Source organism: Oncorhynchus mykiss, chromosome Y (assembly GCF_013265735.2).
Source record: "Oncorhynchus mykiss isolate Arlee chromosome Y, USDA_OmykA_1.1, whole genome shotgun sequence".
In the NCBI taxonomy this organism is placed as follows: Eukaryota; Metazoa; Chordata; class Actinopteri; order Salmoniformes; family Salmonidae; genus Oncorhynchus; species Oncorhynchus mykiss.
Window position 1 is genome coordinate 15,172,144 of NC_048593.1, and position 20,876 is coordinate 15,193,019.

The window sequence follows — 20,876 nt, forward strand, 5'->3', positions numbered from 1 at the left end:
TGTTCCTCCCAAAGTTATTGAAAAGTATTTTTTTCCTCTCCACATCTTCAAAGTTTTTTCCTTTATTGCCTTGAGTAATCTGCGTGATCATCTTCGTGACAGTTAATATGGGCCTTTCATTGTGGCTGATACTGTAATTGTGTTTTCATTATGCTACTTTCATCATTTACCAGAGATGATCCTTCACTTCCTATCGCGCTACATTTGCAACACAATTAAACATGACAAAAATATTTTATTTTCTGACAGATCTATCAATAAACCAGGTGCACAGTGGAACCATCTTGGCTCGGATAGGAACCCCATTGTAGCTCTAGGTTCTTGCTTTTCACTTTCAACAAAACAGCCAGGTGTTTATACACTTCCCTCCGCATGTATTTGGACAGTGATGCTATTTATTGATTTGTTTGGCTCTATACTACAGGATTTTGTATTTCAAATCAAATGTTTCATATGACACAACAGTACAGAATGTCACCTTTAATTTGAGGATATTTCCAAACATACGGTATCTGATTTAGAAGTCATAAGTATTTGGACTAATTCACTTATAGTGTATTAAAGTCGTGAAAAGTTTAGCATTTGGTCCAATAGCACACAATTACTACATCAAGCTCTACAAACTCGTTGGATGCATTTACAGTTTGTTTTGGGTTATGTTTTGCCCAATTGGATTTGAACGGTGAATAATGACTGGAGTCATTTACTTTCTAAGTCAGTTTATATGATGTTTCTGAACACTTCTACATGTAAATGAATCCTGATAATGCCATGATTAATAAAAATCATAAATTAATCATGAATAATGATGAGTGAGAGGCTACAAAGTTAGAGGCTACAAAAAGAACATACTAACCTCTCACCATTACCTATGACGGAGTAGTGTCACGTTCACTGTCTTCTCAAACTTCCTGTCATAAATGAGCCAAGGCACAGCGTGCATGTAATTCCACATCTTTAATCGAAGTGAAACCTTCCCAAAAAACAGGTTAACAGAAACCGCCCGTGACGCAACCGTTGCGCACACAAAAACGCACAGAAAATAAATAATTACCCACAAACACGTGGAGAAAAAAGGCTGCCTAAGTATGATTCCCAATCAGAGACAACGATAGACAGCTGCCTCTGATTGGGAACCATACCCGGCCAACAAAGAAACAGACAAACTAGAATGCCCACCCAAATCACACCCTGACCTAACCAAATAGAGAAATAAAAAGTCTCTCTAAGGTCAGGGCGTGACAGGTAGGGTAGCATTTGTTGGGGGTATGATCTTTATCCCTCTGTAACTTTCTCACTCATCATCATTCATGACTCATTTATGATTATCCATAATCACGGTAGCATCCATATTCATCTAGAAGTGTTCACAGACATCTTATATTCTTACTTACTATCAAAGTGACTCCAAAAGTACACAATAATTTTAAGAAAATGCAATTCCTACTGGGCAAACATAACCCGAAACACAAGCAAAACAAGCTTTTAAATGCATCCAACAACTTGATCACGGAATATGGGACCAAATACTAAACCTTTGACCACTTTATTACACAATAAGTGAATTTGTTTAAATACTTATGACTTCTTCCAATGGGGACAGTAGGTAATAAAGTGCTTTCATTTCTAAAAGGTAAAACAGATATGTATGTAAATACCCACAAATAAAAGGTGACATTCTGTACTGTCACCTGGTATGAAACATTTTATCTCAAATCCAAAATGCTGGAGTATAGAGCCAAATTCAAAATGTTAACTTTACTGTCCAAATACATACAGAGGGGAGTGTAGATAGCGCCATCAAGCATCTAGTTCAGATGTGTCTGCTCCAGTCACAGTCCCCACCAGCTGTACTCTGGGACACAAGCAGCGACTGACTTTGCCATTTTGGCTCCATTACTACTGAGCCAGATGGAGTGACATTCAGGGGTGTAGTGCTGCCGGAGCGCACCAGAGCCTCGCTCCGCCACTTCTCACAGTGGTGCTTGTTTACTAAGTTAGATCAAAGCTGAATCAATGTCTGCAAAGTCATATACTATTTAGTATTCCACACAACGTAACCGAATAGAATAGCAAAGTATAACGATACCGTTAAGACCAAAAACACCACTTTATTTCTTATGAGATTTTAGGATGATTAGCTGAGTGGTCACATTATTTGTCTCACGTGGCTAAAAGCCAACAGTGTGCGCGTGCCACGGCATCACTAGGCAAAATATGTGCTTTGATTGAAACAATATAAAAGTAGGCCTAGCTATGCTATTTGTTACCACCAGGCACGGGCAAAAACGTCAAAATACAGATTTGAAATACCATAAAAGTCAAAGTATAAAATAAACTACAAAATACTTGTATTTGTAATTATTTAAATAAAATACATGTATTTTGTATTGTAAAATACAACAATAAATGTGCAAGAACAGCATCAACATTCTCAGTAACGGTGACAAAAAATGTGTTTCTTGCTATGACTGTGATATGTTGTTGTTTATCTACCTTAGTTGATCAAGTCACTCCGGATAAGAGTGTCTGCTAAATGTAAATGCTTAAATGAACATACCAAAATGAACTGCAAAGCACACTGGGTATTATTATTGGCTTTGTTTCAGGGCGAAGTCCATTAGAGTAATACTCAACATGATTTACAATTGTTAAATTTTACATTGCCATTTCAGCAGATGCTCTTATCCAGAGCGACTTAGTGCATTCATCTTAAGATAGCTACAGTTGGTGACACAACAACATATCACAATCATATCAAGTTCATTATCCCTCAACAAAGTATTTATCAAGATTTTTGACATGTACATTTATATATAGTTCATTTAACAGATGCTCTTATCACACCATAGTGCTATCAGACTTCTGATACCAATGCACGGTGAAACGGGGGCAACAAAATGTGAACCACAAAAAAAGGGTGTAGAAAAGTATTTTGAAAATACAAATTACAGTAGTTTGTACGTACAAAATACAAAAGACATTGGAGAGTAGTTAAGACCAGTGTAATACAAGTGACAAAATACTATATTTTAAATACATTTAACAATACTGCCCATCTCTGGTCACCACCATCTGCTCTAATTCGCTCACGAAACCGAGATAATTCAAGATCTAAATGCATATTCCCATGAAACTGATTGATATCAAATGATCATCAGTAAAACAATACTTTATTATTCACGATCTACAGATTAAGTATGCCTAATTTGGTGTCAAAACATTTCTTCAGATAATATTTGTGGGTATAAGCAGATGTTGCACTTGGGATGCATTTTAAAAAAATGTACTTATTTTTTCTCCCCAAATGGTAGTTACAGTCTTGTCCAATCTCTGCATATCCCCTATGGACTTGGGAGAGGGGAAGGCCGAGAGCCATGCGTCCTCCAAAACACGAACCTGCCAAGCCGCTCTGCTACTTGACCCACTGCTCCCTTAACCCAGAAGCCAGCAGCACCAATGTGTCAGAGGAAACACCGTCCAACTGGCAACCAAAGTCAGCTTGCAGGCGCCCGGTCCACCACAAGGAGTTGCTAGAGCGATGGGACGAGAAAATCCCAGCAGGCCAAACCCTTCCCTAACCCAGACGATGCTGGGCCAATTGTGCACTGCCTCATGGGTCTCCCGGTTACGGCCAGCTGTGACACAGCCTGGGATTGAACCCGGGGCCGTAGTGACGCCTCTAGCACTATGATGCAGTGCCTTAGACCACTGTGTCACACAGGAGAACTTAAGGATGCATTTTACGCATATTCTAAAATGCTAAACGATAATCTGTCGGTACAAACATTGATTGAGAAATTATAACACTATTTACATTTTTTGGGGGGCGTTAAAGTACCTAACAAAACAGCACCACACCATTGTTGACATTGTCTGAGCGAACACAACAAAGAAATAGAGAGGATGCTGTGATGATATATGGTGCATTGCTTTCAAACAGTATGGACAATCACAACCATTACATATGCATAGATAAATCGGGTGAACTGTCGGCAAGTTAGTTAATGTTGAGTCAAATGTTGATTCATCTGTGCACTGCTTGTATTAGCTCAGCAATAATGTGTTTTCATGAAATCATAACACGATGCAAATTGCATCAAAATGTGACACAGCATTCAAATAAACAGCATGACCAAAGTAAATTAAGTCGTGGCAGCCCAAAAAACACAGTAGGTCAGCTGATCAACTCTAAACAGTTTCTGAACCTTTCTCTGATCCAAAATGTCTTCCGAGCTACATTCACAACAGGGGTGGTAAAGTCCATTAAAGTGGAACTGACAGCGTTTTAGCAACATGAAATCATATTATAATCTGTTCACATACTCCCCCAGGAAGAAGATGACACTTCTTTTTTTTTTACATTAACTGGGAAGCAAGCACTTAGATATGGATATGTTCACATTTTCATACTTTCATAGAATGCTTGGGAATGACATAGAGTGAGGCATTTGTGAATATTCTATAGCAATACAGAGTGGGAAAGCAGCCGTGTGTTTGTACAATTGATAGACCCTGCAGTAAATAAAACCTAATGGGAGAAAACATACCTCAAAGTCCATTCAAGAACATAAAATAATGATTTTGGAAAACGTGTCGTTCAGTACAAACTGTTCCGCAACGCAGCAACCGTTCAAGCGAACTGAACGCACATCAGGACCGGACTCGACACAGAACGGTGCACCATAACCAATCAGAGCTACAGTAGGCCTATATGCAAATAAGCCATTTGCCAAATGGGCCTGCCATCATTACCTTTGAACTGGACTGTGTGCTTACAGGCAGTAACAACAGCACGACTTTAGATCATTAGAAAGCATTTACCAAAATACACAAAATACACTTCTATGGATTTCTGTAAATATGTAAATACCATGGGAGTCCACTTACATGTGGGAACTTTACAGTCCTATTGGTCAAACAACCATGAACATGTAGGCTCTCTCTCCCTCAGTTAACTATGCACATCAACAACAACAAAGAGATCAGCAACTAATCAATGTTAGCCAGAGCCAGATGAGCTAAAAATCTAATGAGGAAATAGTAGATAAACCCTCTCAAACTTTTTAAACTTGTAGTTGACCATCAAAATTGCAATGATAAACGATGGGGAATAGTAGCCTGCTCACCCTTCTGTAGCTTGCCTGCCAATACATGCTTGTCCCAACCCATGTTTCGACAACTGAATGGGAACTTGCCTGCCTGCCCTCCCATTTGATTGATGCCAAATACATTTGATTGACACCTAAAAGATATGCTAACAACATAGCTAGATAGCAAGGTGATTCACAATCTTTGCTAGATAACCAAATGACACCTGCATCTCTAGCTGTAGCCACCGAAATACGATATGGCGGAAAAGTCGTCCACTCACCCACTCCTCCAATGACATGTCACCTTCCCAGCAGCTAGCTAGCTAATGTTAGGATCCATATAATTAACTTTCTAAATAAATAGCGACATAAATAGATAAGCTAACCTATTAGCCACGTTATGACTGACTTAAACAGGGCATCTCGAAGTGCTGGAGGCAGCAAACAATGAGGTTTACATCCTGATATCAATATGTATTGGTGAATAAGGTACACAACATGACCAAAAGTATTTGGACACCTGCTTGTCGACCATCTCATTCCAAAATCATGGCCATTAATATGGAGTTGGTCCCCCCTTTGGTGCTATAACAGCTTCCACTAGATGTTGTAAAATTGCTGCAGGGACTTGCTTCCATTCAGCCACAAGAGTATTAGAGAGGTCGGGCACTGATGTTGGGTGATTAGTCCTGGCTCTCAGTCAGCATTCCAATTCATCCCAAAGGTGTTTGATGGGGTTGAGGTCAGGGCTCTGTACAGGCCAGTCAAGTTCTAACATACCAATCTCGACAAATGATTTCTGTATAGAGCTCGCATTGTGCACGGGGGCATTGTCATGCTGAAACAGGAAAGGGCGTCCCCCAAACTGTTTCCACAAAGTTGGAAGAACAGAATAGTCTACAATGTCATTGTAGGCCTAGCTCGAACCATGAAAAAAGCCCCAGAACATTATTCCTTCTCCACCAAACTTTACAGTTGGCACTATGCAATCGGACTGGTATCCATCTCACTACCAGATGGTGAAGCGTGATTCATTACTCCAGAGAATGCTTTTCCACTGCATTGAACTGCATCCATATATTCTGCCAACAAAGCCTTACTCTATGTCATGGAATTTGCAGTCAAATAAAACCTATTTTTAAAACCTCTTATAAAGTATATGATGTCTGATTGTTTCATATATGCAAAGTAGTTCAAACGCTGTCAGTTCCACTTTAAGTGATGTTTGGTTAGAGGAGTTATAGTTATTCCCCAGATTCACGTGGAGATGTTCAGATGGTTACATTTCCACTGTAGATGAGGATATCTCCTTGGTTGAGAGCCATGTTGGAGAAACGGCTGGACTTCTATGTATTCTTTAACCACTGTCTTCCTTCACTAGAGTCACATTCATGAATGTGTAAACTAACTCAAAATAGTTTAAAATGACAGTTTCTTGACCGTGTCCAGCTTGCTAATAATCGGCAAAATGAAAGCTAGACAGTTAGGGGACCATAGAACATTCCAAAAATGATGGATAGTCTCAAGTCTTGTTAGCCGTATATACGGGATACACATGGTAAACACTCTCCGCTGAAATTCTTACTTGCACGTTACTTCTGGACAATGCAACAACAATAAGAAACAATAAAAGATAAGAATGGTGAACATAAGGTACATGGCTTAGTGGAATAGATGAAAGATTTGAGCATAAGTACAATACAGGAATGCACAATTTATAGACCAATGTTTACATGTGTTTTGTGGAAGGGAGGATTGAGGGCAAGAGTTTAAATTCTACAGTATTTAGCAATCAAAATAAGAGTCTAGGAGTAGCAGTTGTGATGTGTGTGTAGCAGGAATACACTGAGTGCACAAAACATTTAGGACACCTGCTCTTTCCATGACATAGACTACGTAACTAGGTGAATCCAGGTGAAATCTATGGTCCCTTATTGATGTCACTTGTTAAATCCACTTCAATCAGTGTAGATACAGGTAAGGAGACAGGTCGAAGAAGGATTTTTAAGCATTGTGACAATTGAGACATGGATTGTGTGTGTGCCATTGAGATGGTGAATGGGCAGGACAGAAGATTTAAGTGCCTTTGAATGTATTATGGTAGAAGGTGCCAGGCGCACCGGTTTGAGTGTGTCAAGAACTGCAACGCTGCTGGGTTTTTCATGCTCAAATGTTTCCCGTGTGTATCAAAAATGGTCCACCGCCCAAAGGACATCCAGCCAGCTTGACACAACTGTGGGAAGCATTGGAGTCAAAATGGGCCTACATCCATGTGGAACGCATTCGACACGCTTTCGACACCTTTCGACACCTTGAGTCCAAGCCCAGATTAATTGAGGCTATTCTGAGGGCAAAAGGCGGTGCAACTCAACATTAGGAACACTCAGTGTATCTTTTCACTCTCTCTCTCTCTCTCTCTCTCTCTCTCTCTCTCTCTCTGTAGGACAGTGTGGTGGACTGTCGGCTCTCAGACCTTCGTGTGGAGGACACTGTAGAAGCTGTCCCTACGGTGACAAGGACAGGCAGAGACTGGGGAGACTGGACTACATGCTGCTGAGGTAGCAGACAGAGCTGAGGGACAATCACACCCTCACAGGACACACCCTCGCAGCCCAGATGAGCACACTACGATAGGCCAGGGTAAGAGGACACACACACACAGGACAGGCAGGCGAACATTGACTGGCAGAGAGTCAACATTTGACTGGCCTGGTCCCAGATCTGTTTATGCTGTCTTGCCAACTCCTGATTTATTTAAAACACTTTTTATATACACTACTCAAAAAAATAAAGGGAACACTTAAACAACACAATGTAACTCCAAGTCAATCACATTTCTGTGAAATCAAACTGTCCACTTAGGAAGTAACACTGATTGACAATAAATTTCACATGCTGTTGTGCAAATGGAATAGACAACAGGTGGAAATTATAGGCAATTAGCAAGACACCCCCAATAAAGGAGTGATTCTGCAGGTGATAACCACAGACCACATCTCAGTTCCTATGGTCCCTGGCTGATGTTTTGGTCACTTTTGAATGCTGGCGGTGCTTTCACTCTAGTGGTAGCATGAGACGGAGTCTACAACCCACACAAGAGGCTCAGGTAGTGCAGCTCATCCAGGATGGCACATCAATGTGCGAGCTGTGGCAAGAAGGTTTGCTGTTTCTGTCAGCGTAGTGTCTAGAGCATGGAGGCGCTACCAGGAGACAGGCCAGTACATCAGGAGATGTGGAGGGCAACAACCCAGCAGCAAGACCACTACCTCCGCCTTTGTGCAAGGAAGAGCAGGAGGAGCACTGCCAGAGCCCTGCAAAATGACCTCCTGCAGGCCACAAATGTGCATGTCTGCTCAAATGGTCATAAACAGACTCCATGAGGGTGGTATGAGGGCCCGACGTCCACAGGTGGGGGTTGTGCTTACAGCCCAACACTGTGCAGGACGTTTTGCATTTGCCTGAGAACACCAAGATTGGCAAATTCGCCACTGGCGCCCTGTGCTCTTCACAGATGAAAGCAGGTTCACATTGAGCACATGTGACAGACGTGACAGTCTGGAGACGCCGTGGAGAACGTTCTGCTGCCAGCAGCATCCTCCAGCATGACCGGTTTGGCGGTGGGTCAGTCATGGTGTGGGGTGGCATTTCTTTGGGGGGCCGCACAGCCCTCCATGTTCTCGCCAGAGGTAGCCTGACTGCCATTAGGTACCGAGATGAGATCCTCAGACCCCTTGTGAGACCATATGCTGGTGCGGTTGGCCCTGGGTTCCTCCTAATGCAAGACAATGCTAGACCTCATGTGGCTGGAGTGTGTCAGCAGTTCCTGCAAGAGGAAGGCATTGATGCTATGGACTGGCCCGCCGTTCCCCAGACCTGAATCAAATTGAGCACATCTGGGACATCATGTCTCGCTCCATCCACCAACGCCACGTTGCACCACAGACTGTCCAGGAGTTGGCGGATGCTTTAGTCCAGGTCTGGGAGGAGATCCCTCAGGAGACCATCCGCCACCTCATCAGGAGCATGCATGCCCAGGCGTTGTAGGGAGGTCATACAGGCACGTGGAGGCCACACACAATACTGAGCCTAATTTTGACTTGTTTTAAGGACATTACATCAAAGTTGGATCAGCCTGTAGTGTGGTTTTCCACTTTAATTTTGAGTGTGACTCCAAATCCAGACCTCCATGGGTTGATAAATTTGATTTCCATTGATCATTTTTGTGTGATTTTGTTGTCAGCACATTCAACTATGTAAATAAAAAAGTATTTAATAAGAATATTTCATTCATTCAGATCTAGGATGTGTTATTTTAGTGTTCCCTTTAATTTTTTGAGCAGTGTATTTTTTTGCTTACGGCATCTGGTATTCCCAGTCCGTCTCTGGTCCCGTTACTAACCAGACACGATCCTGAACAGGCGAGTTCAGGGTGGTACTACCACAAGCCATTTTTTTCCCTCCTTGAATTAGGTCACTTGGCTCATCTCTGCAACTCCTCATTGGGCTCGGGAGAGGCGAAGGTTGATTCATACATCCCCCGAAATATGACCTGCCTGGCCGCCTACTTCTTCTCACACTGCTCGCTAACAACCCGGATGTCAGCCACACCAATGTGTCAGAGGAAACACAGTTCGACTGACGACCGGAGTCAGCTTGAAGGCTCCCGGCTCTGTCACAAGAAGTTGCTAGAGCATGATGAGCCATGGAAAGCCCCACCAGCCAAATTATTGTCATGCCATGTTTCTATAGGAGTTGACTATATGGCACAATCTGATCGAAGACCACACTAACATTTGGCTGATTGTCAGAACAGAAAGAGTGAATCTTCAGTGTACTGGAGGACTATTCTAGAAATAATTGGCTTTGGTACATTGCTTTAGGTTGTGACACTCCAGTTAGTGTGAATCATTGAGGACATACAGTACCAGTCAAACGTTTGGACACACCGACTCATTCAAGGGTTTTTCTTTATTTTTTACATTGTAGAATAATAGTGAAGACATCAACACTATGAAATAACACATATGGAATCATGTAGTAACCAAAAAAGTGTTAAACAAATCCAAATATATTTTAGATTTGAGATTCTTCAAAGTAGCCACACTTTGTCTTGATGACAGCTTTGCACACTCTTGGCATTCTCTCAATCAGCTTCATGAGGAATGCATTTGAATTAACAGGTGTGCATTTTTTAAAGTTAATTTGTGGAATTTCTTCCTTCTTTGAGCCAATCGGTTGTGTTGTGACAAGGTAGGGGTGGGATATAGAACATAGCCCTATTTGGTAAAAGAGCAAGTCCATATTATGGCAGGAACAGCTCAAATAAGCAAAAAGATATGACAGTCCATCATTACTTTAAGACATGAAGGCCAATCAATGCTGAAAATTTCAAGAATTTTGCAGTCGCAAAAAACATCAAGCGCTTTGATTAAACTGTCTCTCATGGAAAGGAAGACCCAGAGTTACCTCTGCTGCAGAGGATGAGTTCATTAGTTACCAGCCTCAGAAATTACAGCCCAAATAAATTCTTCAGAGAGTTCAAGTAAAACAGACACATCTCAACATCAACTGTTCGGAGCAGACTGTGTGAATCACACCAATAAGAAGAGACTTGCTTAGGCCTATAAACATGAGCAATGGACATTAGACAGGTGGAAATCTGTCCTTTCGTCTGATGAATCATGTGTTTGTGAGACGCAGAGTAAGTGAACGGATGATCTCCACATGTCTGGTTCCGAACGAGACGCATGGAGAATGAGGTTGTGATGATGTGGGGGTGTTTTACTGCTGACACAGTCAGTGATTTATTTAGAATTCAAGGCACACTAGCATGGCTACCACAGCATTATGCAGTGATGCGCCATCCCATTGTGTTTGCGCATAGTGGGACTATCATTTGTTTTTCAACAGGACACTGACCCAACACACCTCCAGGCCGTGTAAGGGCTATTTGACCAAGAAGGAGAATGATGGGGTGCTGCATCAGATGACCTGGCCTCCACAATCCCCCGACCTCAACCCAATTGAGATGGTTTGGGATGAGTTGGACAGCAGAGTGAAGGAAAAGCAGCCAACAAGTGCTCAGCATATGTGGGACCTCCTTCAAGACTGTTTGAAAAGCATTTTCAAACAGTCTTGAAGGAGGTCCCACATATGCTGAAGCTGGTTGAGAGAATGCCATCAAGGCAAAGGTTGGCTACTTTGAAAAATCTCAAACAAATTATTATTATGTTATTTCATAGTTTTGATGTCTTCACTATTATTATACAATGTAGAAAATAGTAAAAATAAAGAAATACCCTTGAATGAGTCAGTGAATGAGTCGGTACTGTATGCACTAGTAAAGTAAACTATCAAACATGTTTACACTGACACCCCGTCTTGGGAAAAGGGTGCCATTTGTAACGCAGACCTAGCATTGGAAGATGATCAACTATTGTCCCTCCTGTGCAGAGTGAACCTTGCATTGGCCTACACTGACCTGACAGAGGAGCTGGTGTTGAATGCTGCACTGTACCCAATGAACAGCATTCTCACATACTGTAGGTGTTCTCTTGCTTGTCCAGTTGCGTTACGGCCATGTCAATAGCAATGGAAATGGCATTTTCCGTGGATCTGTAGGAGCGGTAGGCAAATTGGAGTGGGTCCAGTGTTTCCGAAGAGGGGGATGACTGCGGTAGCTTTCCAATCCTTGGGGATCTCAGACGATATGAAAGAGAGGTTGAACAGGTTGGTAATAGGGGTTGCGACAATGGCGGCGGATAGTTTCAGAAATAGAGGGTCCAGATTGTCAAGACCAGCTGATTTGTACGGGTCCAGGTTTTGAAGCTCTTTCAGAACATCTGCTATCTGGATTTGGGTAAAGGAGAAGCTGGGGAGGCGTGGGCGAGTAGCTGCGGGGAGGGGGCGGAGCTGTTGGCCGAGGTAGGAGTGGCCAGGAGGAAGGCATGACCAGCCGTTGAGAAATAATTGTTGAAGTTATCGATTATCATGGATTTATCAGTGGTGACTGTGTTACCTAGCCTCAGTGCAGTGGGCAGCTGGGAGGAGGTGCTCTTGGTCTCCATGGACTTTACAGTGTTCCAGAACTTTTTGGAGTTAGAGCTACAGGATGCAAATTTCTGCTTGAAAAAGCTGGCCTTTGCTTTCCTGACTGACTGCGTGTATTGGTTCCTGACTTCCCTGAACAGTTGCATATCGCGGGGACTAGTCGACGCTATTGCAGTCCGCAGGATGTTTTTATGCTGGTCGAGGGCAGTCAGGTCTGGAGTGAACCAAGGGCTATATCTGTTCTTAGTTCTGCCTTTTTTGAACGGAGCATGCTTATATAAGATGGTGAGGAAGTTACTTTTAAAGAATGACCAAGCATCCTCAACTGACGGGATGAGGTCAATATCCTTCCAGGATACCCGGGCCAGGTCGATTAGAAAGGCCTGCTCGCAGAAGGGAGCGTTTGACAGTGATTAGGGGTGGTCGTTTGACTGCGGATCCGTAGCGGATGCAGGCAATGAGGCAGTGATCGCTGAGATCCTGATTGAAGACAGTGGAGGTGTATTTGGAGGGCCAGTTGGTCAGGATAACGTCTATGAGGGTGCCATTGTTTACAGATTTAGGGTTGTACCTGGTGGGTTCCTTGATGATTTGTGTGAGATTGAGGGCATCTAGCTTAGATTGTAGGACTGCCGGGGTGTTAAGCATATCCCAGTTTAGGTCACCTAACAGAACAAACTCTGAAGCTAGATGGGGTGGCGATCAATTCACAAATGTGTCCAGGGCACAGCTGGGAGCTGAGGGGTGTCGGTAGCAGGCGGCAACAGTGAGAGACTTATTTCTGGAGAGAGTAGTTTTTAAAATTAGTAGTTTGAACTGTTTGGGTATGGACCTGGAAAGTATGATATTACTTTGCAGGCTATCTCTGCAGTAGACTGCAACTCCGCCCCCTTTGGCAGTTCTATCTTGACGGAAAATGTTATAGTTTGGTATGGAAATCTCAGAATTTTTGGTGGCCTTCCTAAGCCAGGATTCAGACACGGCAAGGACATCAGGGTTGGCAGAGTGTGCTAAAGCAGTGAGTAAAACAAACTTAGGGAGGAGGCTTCTGATGTTGACATGCATGAAACCAAGGCTTTTTCGATCACAGAAGTCAACAAATGAGGGTGCCTGGGGACATGCAGGGCCTGGGTTTACCTCCACATTACCCGCGGAACAAAGGAGGAGTAGTATGAGAGTGCGGCTAAAGGCTATCAAAACTGGTTGCCTAGAGCGTTGGGGACAAAGAATAAAAGGAGCAGATTTCTGGGCATGGTAGAATATATTTAGGGCATAATGCATAGACAGGGGTATGGTGGGGTGCGGGTACAGCGGAGGTAAGCCCAGGCACTGGCTGATGATAAGAGAGGTTGTATCTCTGGACATGCTGGTTGTAATGGGTGAGGTCACCTCATGTGTGGGAGGTGGGACAAAGGAGGTATCAGAGGTATGAAGAGTGGAACTAGGGGGTCCATTGTAAACTAAAACAATGATAAACTAACCTGAACAACAGTATACAAGGCATATTGACATTTGAGAGAGACATACAGCGAGGCATAAAGTAATCGCAGGTGTTGATTGGGAGTGCTAGCTAAAAAAGCAGGTGAGACAACAACAGCTAATCAGCTAACACAACAACAGCAGGTAAAATGGCGATGACTAGGCAGAGAGGGTCGGATTAACTACACACAGAGCCTGAGTTCGCGGCTGGGGCCGACAGATAAAAAATAAATAAACAGAATGGAGAACCGTGATTAATAGGCAGTCCAGCAGGCATCAGCTATGTGGCCAAGTGATCATAGTGTCCAGAGGGCAGCAGTAGATGGAACAGGGGAGACGCCACTACGCTAACACTCGGGCGACACGGCGTTTAAAGTTAGTAGCGTCTGCTCCGACGGAGGTTGGATGAAGGCACAGCGGATGGAGTATTCGTCGGCAGACCAGTCGTGGTGGTGCGGCGGGGCGCCGTGTCGACAGAGAATCCAAGCCAGATGGCGAAAGAGGTATTGTAGAATTTAGTTTGCTAGCCGGGAGATGCGCCTGGCTCACGGCTAACTGGTGATAGCTTTGTGGCAGTGGCGTTAGCCACTATAGCCAATCGGTAGCAGCGGTGAACCGGTGCCAGAGTATACAGCAAGGATCCGGTGGAGTATTGGGCTCTAGCCGTGTATGAGTGGGGTTCGGGTGAACAGCTGAGTAGGCCGGGAGGTTGGCCTCAGGGATAGCTTTGATACTGGGTGCCACGGTGTGTGCAAACTAGCTGTGAGCTAGCTAGCTGCAAGCTGTGATCAGAAGTAGTGGTCCAGGGATTACGGCAGGAATCCGGCGTTGTTGTGGAGAGATAGTCCGATACTGGTAGACTGGCGAGTATTATCCAGGCTAAAAACAGGGCTGGTATCTGTGCAGAAGGTAAAAGCCGCCAGCAGTGGCTAACAATGACTAATAAATAGCTTGTAGCTAATTAGCTGGTTAGCTTCTGGAGGTTCTAGAATGTGTTCTAAAGTAAAAAAAATAATAATAATAGCGATAAAGTATGTCATTGGGTGAGGCAGGTTACCGGAAGGTATAATCGAATTAAACATCGAAAGGAGATTGAAAATAAAGTTGAAATATAAATACGAAAAATACAAAAATACACGAGACACGAACAAAACACAACACGTCTTCACTGCTACGCCATCTTGGATTACAACAGGACAATGACCCAACACACCTCCAGGCTGTGTAAGGGCTATTTTACCAAGAAGGAGAGTGATGGAGTGCTGCATCAGATGACCTGGCCTCCACAATCCCCTGATCTCAACCAAATTGAGATGGTTTGGGATGAGTCAGACAGCAGAGTGAAGGAAAAGCAGCCAACAATTGCTCAGCATATATGGGAACTTCTTCAAGACTGTTGGAAAAGCATTCCAGGTGAAGCTGGTTTAGAGAATGCCAAGAGTGTGCAAAGCTGTCATCAAAGCTAAAAAATCACAAATATAAAATATATGAGTAGTTGTCTTAAATCGTTTGACCGGTAGTGTAATTGTTGTGTTATTTGTTCACTCAGGTTCCCTTTATCTAATATTAGGTTTTGGAGAAGATCTGATAACACTCAGTATTAAAAATATGCAAAAATAGAGAAAATCAGAAATGGGGCAAATACTTTTCAATGGCACTGTAGCTTGCACAAGCCTACAAAAAAACGTATGCCTGCTCTTTTCCCGCAATCCATCACGAGTATTTGGTGTGTCGTCATAGTGGTCTCTGACTTGTGGTCAGACTCCCTATAGGCGGAACAAACTTAAACTTGCCTTTTTTACATGTTGAATGTCAAAACATAGAAAGATGCCATAAAGTATGCTTTCTGAATTTAAAAGTAATCCTAGAAATAATCATCTAGTTTTTCAAAGTACCTGTAATTTGATTACAACATTTTTATTGGTAACGTAACAGATTACTGTTACAGTTTTTTTTGTAATCAGTTACAGGTATGTCACGTTCTGACCTCTATTTCTGTTGTTTTGTATTTATTTAGTATGGTCAGGGCGTGAGTTGGGTGGGCAGTCTATGTTTGTTTTTCTATGTTTTGGGGTATTTCTATGTTTTCGGCCTAGTATGGTTCTCAATCAGAGGCAGGTGTCATTAGTTGTCTCTGATTGAGAATCATACTTAGGTAGCCTGGGTTTCACTGTGTGTTGGTGGGTGATTGTTCCTGTCACTGTGTTTGTTGTCACAGGATAGGACTGTTTTGCGTTTTCACATTTCTTGTTTTTGTTAGTTTGTTCATGTGTAGTGATTTATTAAAACATGAATAACCACCACGCTGCGCTTTCGTCCGCTTCTCTTCCTCCTACAGACGAACGCCCTTACAGAATCACCCACCACAACAGGACCAAGCAGCGTGTCAACAGGCAGGAGCAGCAGGAGAAGCAACAGCGGCTGCAGGAGATACGTAGTAAGGAATTCTGGACATGGGAGGAAATCCTCGACGGGAGAGGACCCTGGGCTAAGCCAGGAGAATATTGCCGCCCCAAGGCCGAGCTGGAGGCAGCAAAAGCAGAGAGGCGGCATTCTGAGAAGCAAGCACGGCGGCGCGGACGGAAGCCCGAGAGTCACCCCCAAAAATTTCTTGGGGGGGGGCACAGGGGGAGTGTGGCAGAGTCAGGAGTCAGACCTGAGCCAACTCCCCCCGTTTATCGTGAGGAGCCAAGGAGGAGCTCAGAACCAGAGCTGGTGTTGGAGGTGAGCGAAGCAGAGACTGTGAAGGAGTTAATGGGGAAATTGGAGGAGAGTGATATGAGGGACTTGCTGGTTTGGTGCATGAGGCACGACATTCGCCCGACGGAGCGTGTCAGGGATTTAATGGCACCGGGGTCAGCTCTCCATACTCATCCTGAGGTGCGTGCGAGGGGTCTGGTGAAGACTGTGCCAGCCTCACGCACCAGGCCTCCTGTGCATCTCCCTAGCCTTGCACGTCCTGTGCCATCTCAGCACTACAGTGCTCCTAGCAGTGCTAACTGTGGCGGGCGTGGTGCTGGTCAGGCACCGTGTTATGCAGTTGTGCGCACGGTGTCCCCAGTACGCGTGCTTAGCCCGGTGCGCTACATCCCAGCTCCCCACATCTGCCGGGCTAGGGTGAAGATCCAGCCAGGGCGGTTGGTGCCAGCCCTGCTCTCAAGATCTCCAGTACGCCTTCACGGCCCGGTCTATCCGTCACCACCTCCACGCACCAGCCCTCCGGTGGCAGCCCCCCGTACCAGGCTGTCTCTCCGGCCCATCCTTACAGGGGCTTCCTCCTCTCCAGCGCTGCCGGAGCCTCCCACCTGTCCGGCGCCGCTGCCGGAGCCTCTCGCCTGTCCGGCGCCGCTGCCGGAGCCTCCCGCCTGTCCGGCGCCTCTGCCGGAGCCTCCCGCCTGTCCGGCGCCTCTGCCGGAGCCTCCCGCCTGTCCGGCGCCGCTGCCGGAGCGTCCCGCCTGTCCGGCGCCTCTGCCGGAGCCTCCCGCCTGTCCGGCGCCGCTGCCGGAGCCTCCCGCCTGTCCGGCGCCGCTGCCGGAGCCTCCCGCCTGTCCGGCGCCGCTGCCGGAGCCTCCCGCCTGTCCGGCGCCGCTGCCGGAGTCTCCCGCCTCTCCGGCGCTACCAGGGCCTTCCTCTTCTCCAGCGTTGCCGGAGCTTCCCGTCTGCCCAGCGCCAGCTGAGCTTCCCGTCTGCCCAGCGCCAGCTGAGCTTCCCGTCTGCCCAGCGCCAGCTGAGCTTCCCGTCTGCCCAGCGGCAGCTGAGCTTCCCGTCTGCCCAGCGCCAGCTGAGCTTCCCGTCTGCCCAGCGCCAGCTGAGCTTCCCGTCTGCCCAGCGGCGCCAGCGCCGTCCGTCTGCCCAGCGCCGCCAACGCCGCTCGTCTGCCAGGAGCCGCCAACGCCGCCCGTCTGCCAGGAGCCGCCAACGCCGCCCGTCTGCCAGGAGCCGCCAACGCCGCCCGTCTGCCAGGAGCCGCCAGTGCCGCCCGTCTGCCAGGGGCCGCCAGTGCCGCCCGTCAGCCAGGGGCCGCCAGTGCCGCCCGTCAGCCAGGGGCCGCCAGTGCCGCCCGTCAGCCAGGGGCCGCCAGTGCCGCCCGTCAGCCAGGGGCCGCCAGTGCCGCCCGTCAGCCAGGTGCCGCCAGTCAGCCAGGGGCCGCCAGTCAGCCAGGGGCCGCCAGTGCCGCCAGTCAGCCAGGGGCCGCCAGTGCCGCTACTAAGCCAGGGGCCGCCAGTGCCGTCAGTCAGCCAGGGGCCGCCCGAGCAGCTGCCCCTCTGTCCAGAGCAGCTGTCGCCCCTCTGTCCCAAGCTGCTGCTGCCCCTCTGTCCCGAGCTGCTGCCGCCCCTCTGTCCCGAGCTGCTATCGCCCCTCTGTCCCGAGCTGCTATCGCCCCTCTGTCCCGAGCAGCTGCCCCTCTGTCCCGAGCAGTTGTCCCTCTGTCCCGAGCAGCTGCTTCACCTCTGTCCCGAGCTGCCCCTCTGTCCCGAGCAGCCCCTCTGTCCAGTGGGGTCATTGAGAGGGGTGGTCATGGTGAGTAAGCCAGGGAGGCGGACAATAAGGCGGACTAAGACAATGGTGAAGTGGGGTCCGCGTCCCGCGCCAGAGCCGCCACCGCGGACAGACGCCCACCCAGACCCTCCCCTATAGGTCAAGGTTTTGCGGCCGGAGTCCGCACCTTTGGGGGGGGGTACTGTCACGTTCTGACCTCTATTTCTGTTGTTTTGTATTTATTTAGTATGGTCAGGGCGTGAGTTGGGTGGGCAGTCTATGTTTGTTTTTCTATGTTTTGGGGTATTTCTATGTTTTCGGCCTAGTATGGTTCTCAATCAGAGGCAGGTGTCATTAGTTGTCTCTGATTGAGAATCATACTTAGGTAGCCTGGGTTTCACTGTGTGTTGGTGGGTGATTGTTCCTGTCACTGTGTTTGTTGTCACAGGATAGGACTGTTTTGCGTTTTCACATTTCTTGTTTTTGTTAGTTTGTTCATGTGTAGTGATTTATTAAAACATGAATAACCACCACGCTGCGCTTTGGTCCGCTTCTCTTCCTCCTACAGACGAACGCCCTTACAAGGTAACGGATTACACGTCATCTGTTTCTCCCCAACCCTGTGGATAGGAAGCGTTGGGACAGGTCGTCTGGATACTGGACAGCCAATAAATTGGCAGATGCAAACAGAATATAATTTATAGCGGACAACAGTTCTTGAGGGCTCAAACAAAAAAAAGTGGTTTGAGTTGTGTGGTTGCAATATCAACTGTCCCTTATCTCTGGTATATCTTGCCATGCATCATTCAAGACTACATTTCAATTATGGGCAGAGCAATGGGCATATAATGCAAAATGTCTCAGGAAAGACTGTCTGGGTTGTCAATACTCGGTAAAGAAAACAATTGGGCCCGCAACCTGGCCCTACAGCCCTTGGTGAAAACATTTACACACAAAAATGCAAGATGACGCAGTCGCATACTGTAGCTACTATAGGCCTCTATGTTTAAAAAAAAGCCCAGACACAGAGAGGATTTTTTTCTAAGAGAAAGAGAGAGAGAGAGAAGCAGAAAGAGGACTTGAGAAGACAGGGGAGGCTCTCAAATTTGATTTAACTGAATGTACCTTAATTGCAGCCCATTTGTTTAGGCTATTAGCCAGACAAAACCTCCTGAGGTTCAACAATAATGGTAAAAATTTTCCAAAGCCAACTACTTTTTTCCTCATTGTTAGGCTATTTGATGTGTAATTTTTATAACAAGTTTATAAATAGCAGCTAAATAGCAGCTAAACACTGTATACAGCTTAAGATAGTAGGCTCGACTGCATAATGAAACAATCCAAGGTAAGCTCGTGTTTTGAGGGTGGACTGATTGCATTATTAGACTGGTTTAACACACAACAACTTTCTATCCAAGCTGGGAGAGAGCGTGAGGATGGCTCATGTCATGCAGGTTCAAGTAGGCTGCACAGGGCAGTTGTATATTCAACAAATATCTATTGGTTGCTGATTAGTATGGTGATTAGTATGCGATTGTATCGAACCACCCAGCATGGCAGCCTTGCAACACCGTGTATAACTTCGTGAAATGTCAGGCTTAACATGTGAAAATTACAACCAAATAGGCGTACAAATAAAGATGTATTCATTAGCTAAAGCAAAGCTATAGGCAACATGCTCTGGCACCACAGAAAGCCTATCATTGCTTTGCATATACACGTTGCAATTTCAGCACCATGGACAGCAATCGGTAGTCAATTCTTTGTGAGTGGCTGTCTGGATGACTCATTAGATTTAGGGGGGGGGGGCTCTGACCTTGTGGGAGGTGTCCAGAGAAACTGCGTTAAGCCAGTGGCAGGAAGGTGTGAACACACATTAACACCACAAACATACGCCGGCAAGCAGGCAGGCACACACACACACACACCAATCCAAGGCAATCCAATAAACATGCAAATGTACAAGACACACATGGTTGGACACACATTCATACCACTGAAAGTAAACATGCCGGTGAAAACCTGATTTCTTATTCACCCTGAAGATGAAAGCGACATGAGAACGGAGAGGAGCAGCCACACAAATAATATCCATGGCACCTTAATAAGTCATAACTCTACATCCCTTCACAATACAACGTAGGGATGCGAGTAGATAGATATGGCCTGAAGCATACAGCAGGCCTATATCACCATCTCCACTCTGAGGTAAACACATAACAAGAGCCAGTCACTCAGATGCCGAAGGGAATGGGGCTAGTAGTGGAAACAGTTCAAATGGGAACAATCATCTCTTCACAGAGAAATGAGGATGTGCCTTTGGATGCTGTAAACCTGGAGTAGAAGTAATCCAAATATGACAAATACATGTAACTGACAAATGCTTTGTGGGCAACAAAAAAACGACTTGATGCTGCTATAATGCATTATAACACTTTCCATAAGAAAAGCCTTATAAAAATCGGTATATACTGTGAGTTAAAACATGCAGGCCTTACCTCTGCGACAGGCACTCCCTCTGGTGGACGGCAGTGCAGCACAATCATGCCTTTAATGGGCACCTCCCTCCCCTGGGGGTCCTGCTCAAAGTTCTTCCTCAGGTCTGGGAGAGAGGAGGGACACAGGGAGACAGGATTAGGGCTGTTGCGGTGACCGTATTACCGCCACACTGGCAGTGATGAGTCATGACCGCAGTAAAATTCCATGTGACCGTTGAGTCACGATAATCTCCTTTTATGCTCTCTGGACATGCTTTGGTAGTACCCAATTTGCTAA

At 45.8% G+C, this 20,876-nt stretch overlaps 1 protein-coding gene across 3 annotated transcripts in view; it reads right to left on the reverse strand.

Moving 5' to 3' along the window:
* The window catches only part of LOC110509703 (netrin receptor UNC5D), a 319,330-nt gene that overhangs the window by 66,165 nt on the left and 232,289 nt on the right, over nt 1-20,876 (reverse strand). For all 3 annotated transcript variants that reach the window (XM_036967784.1, XM_036967783.1, XM_036967782.1), the window contains exon 4: nt 20,600-20,703. In XM_036967784.1, coding sequence (XP_036823679.1) covers nt 20,600-20,703 — 104 coding nt within the window. The remainder of the gene's footprint in view (nt 1-20,599; nt 20,704-20,876) is intronic.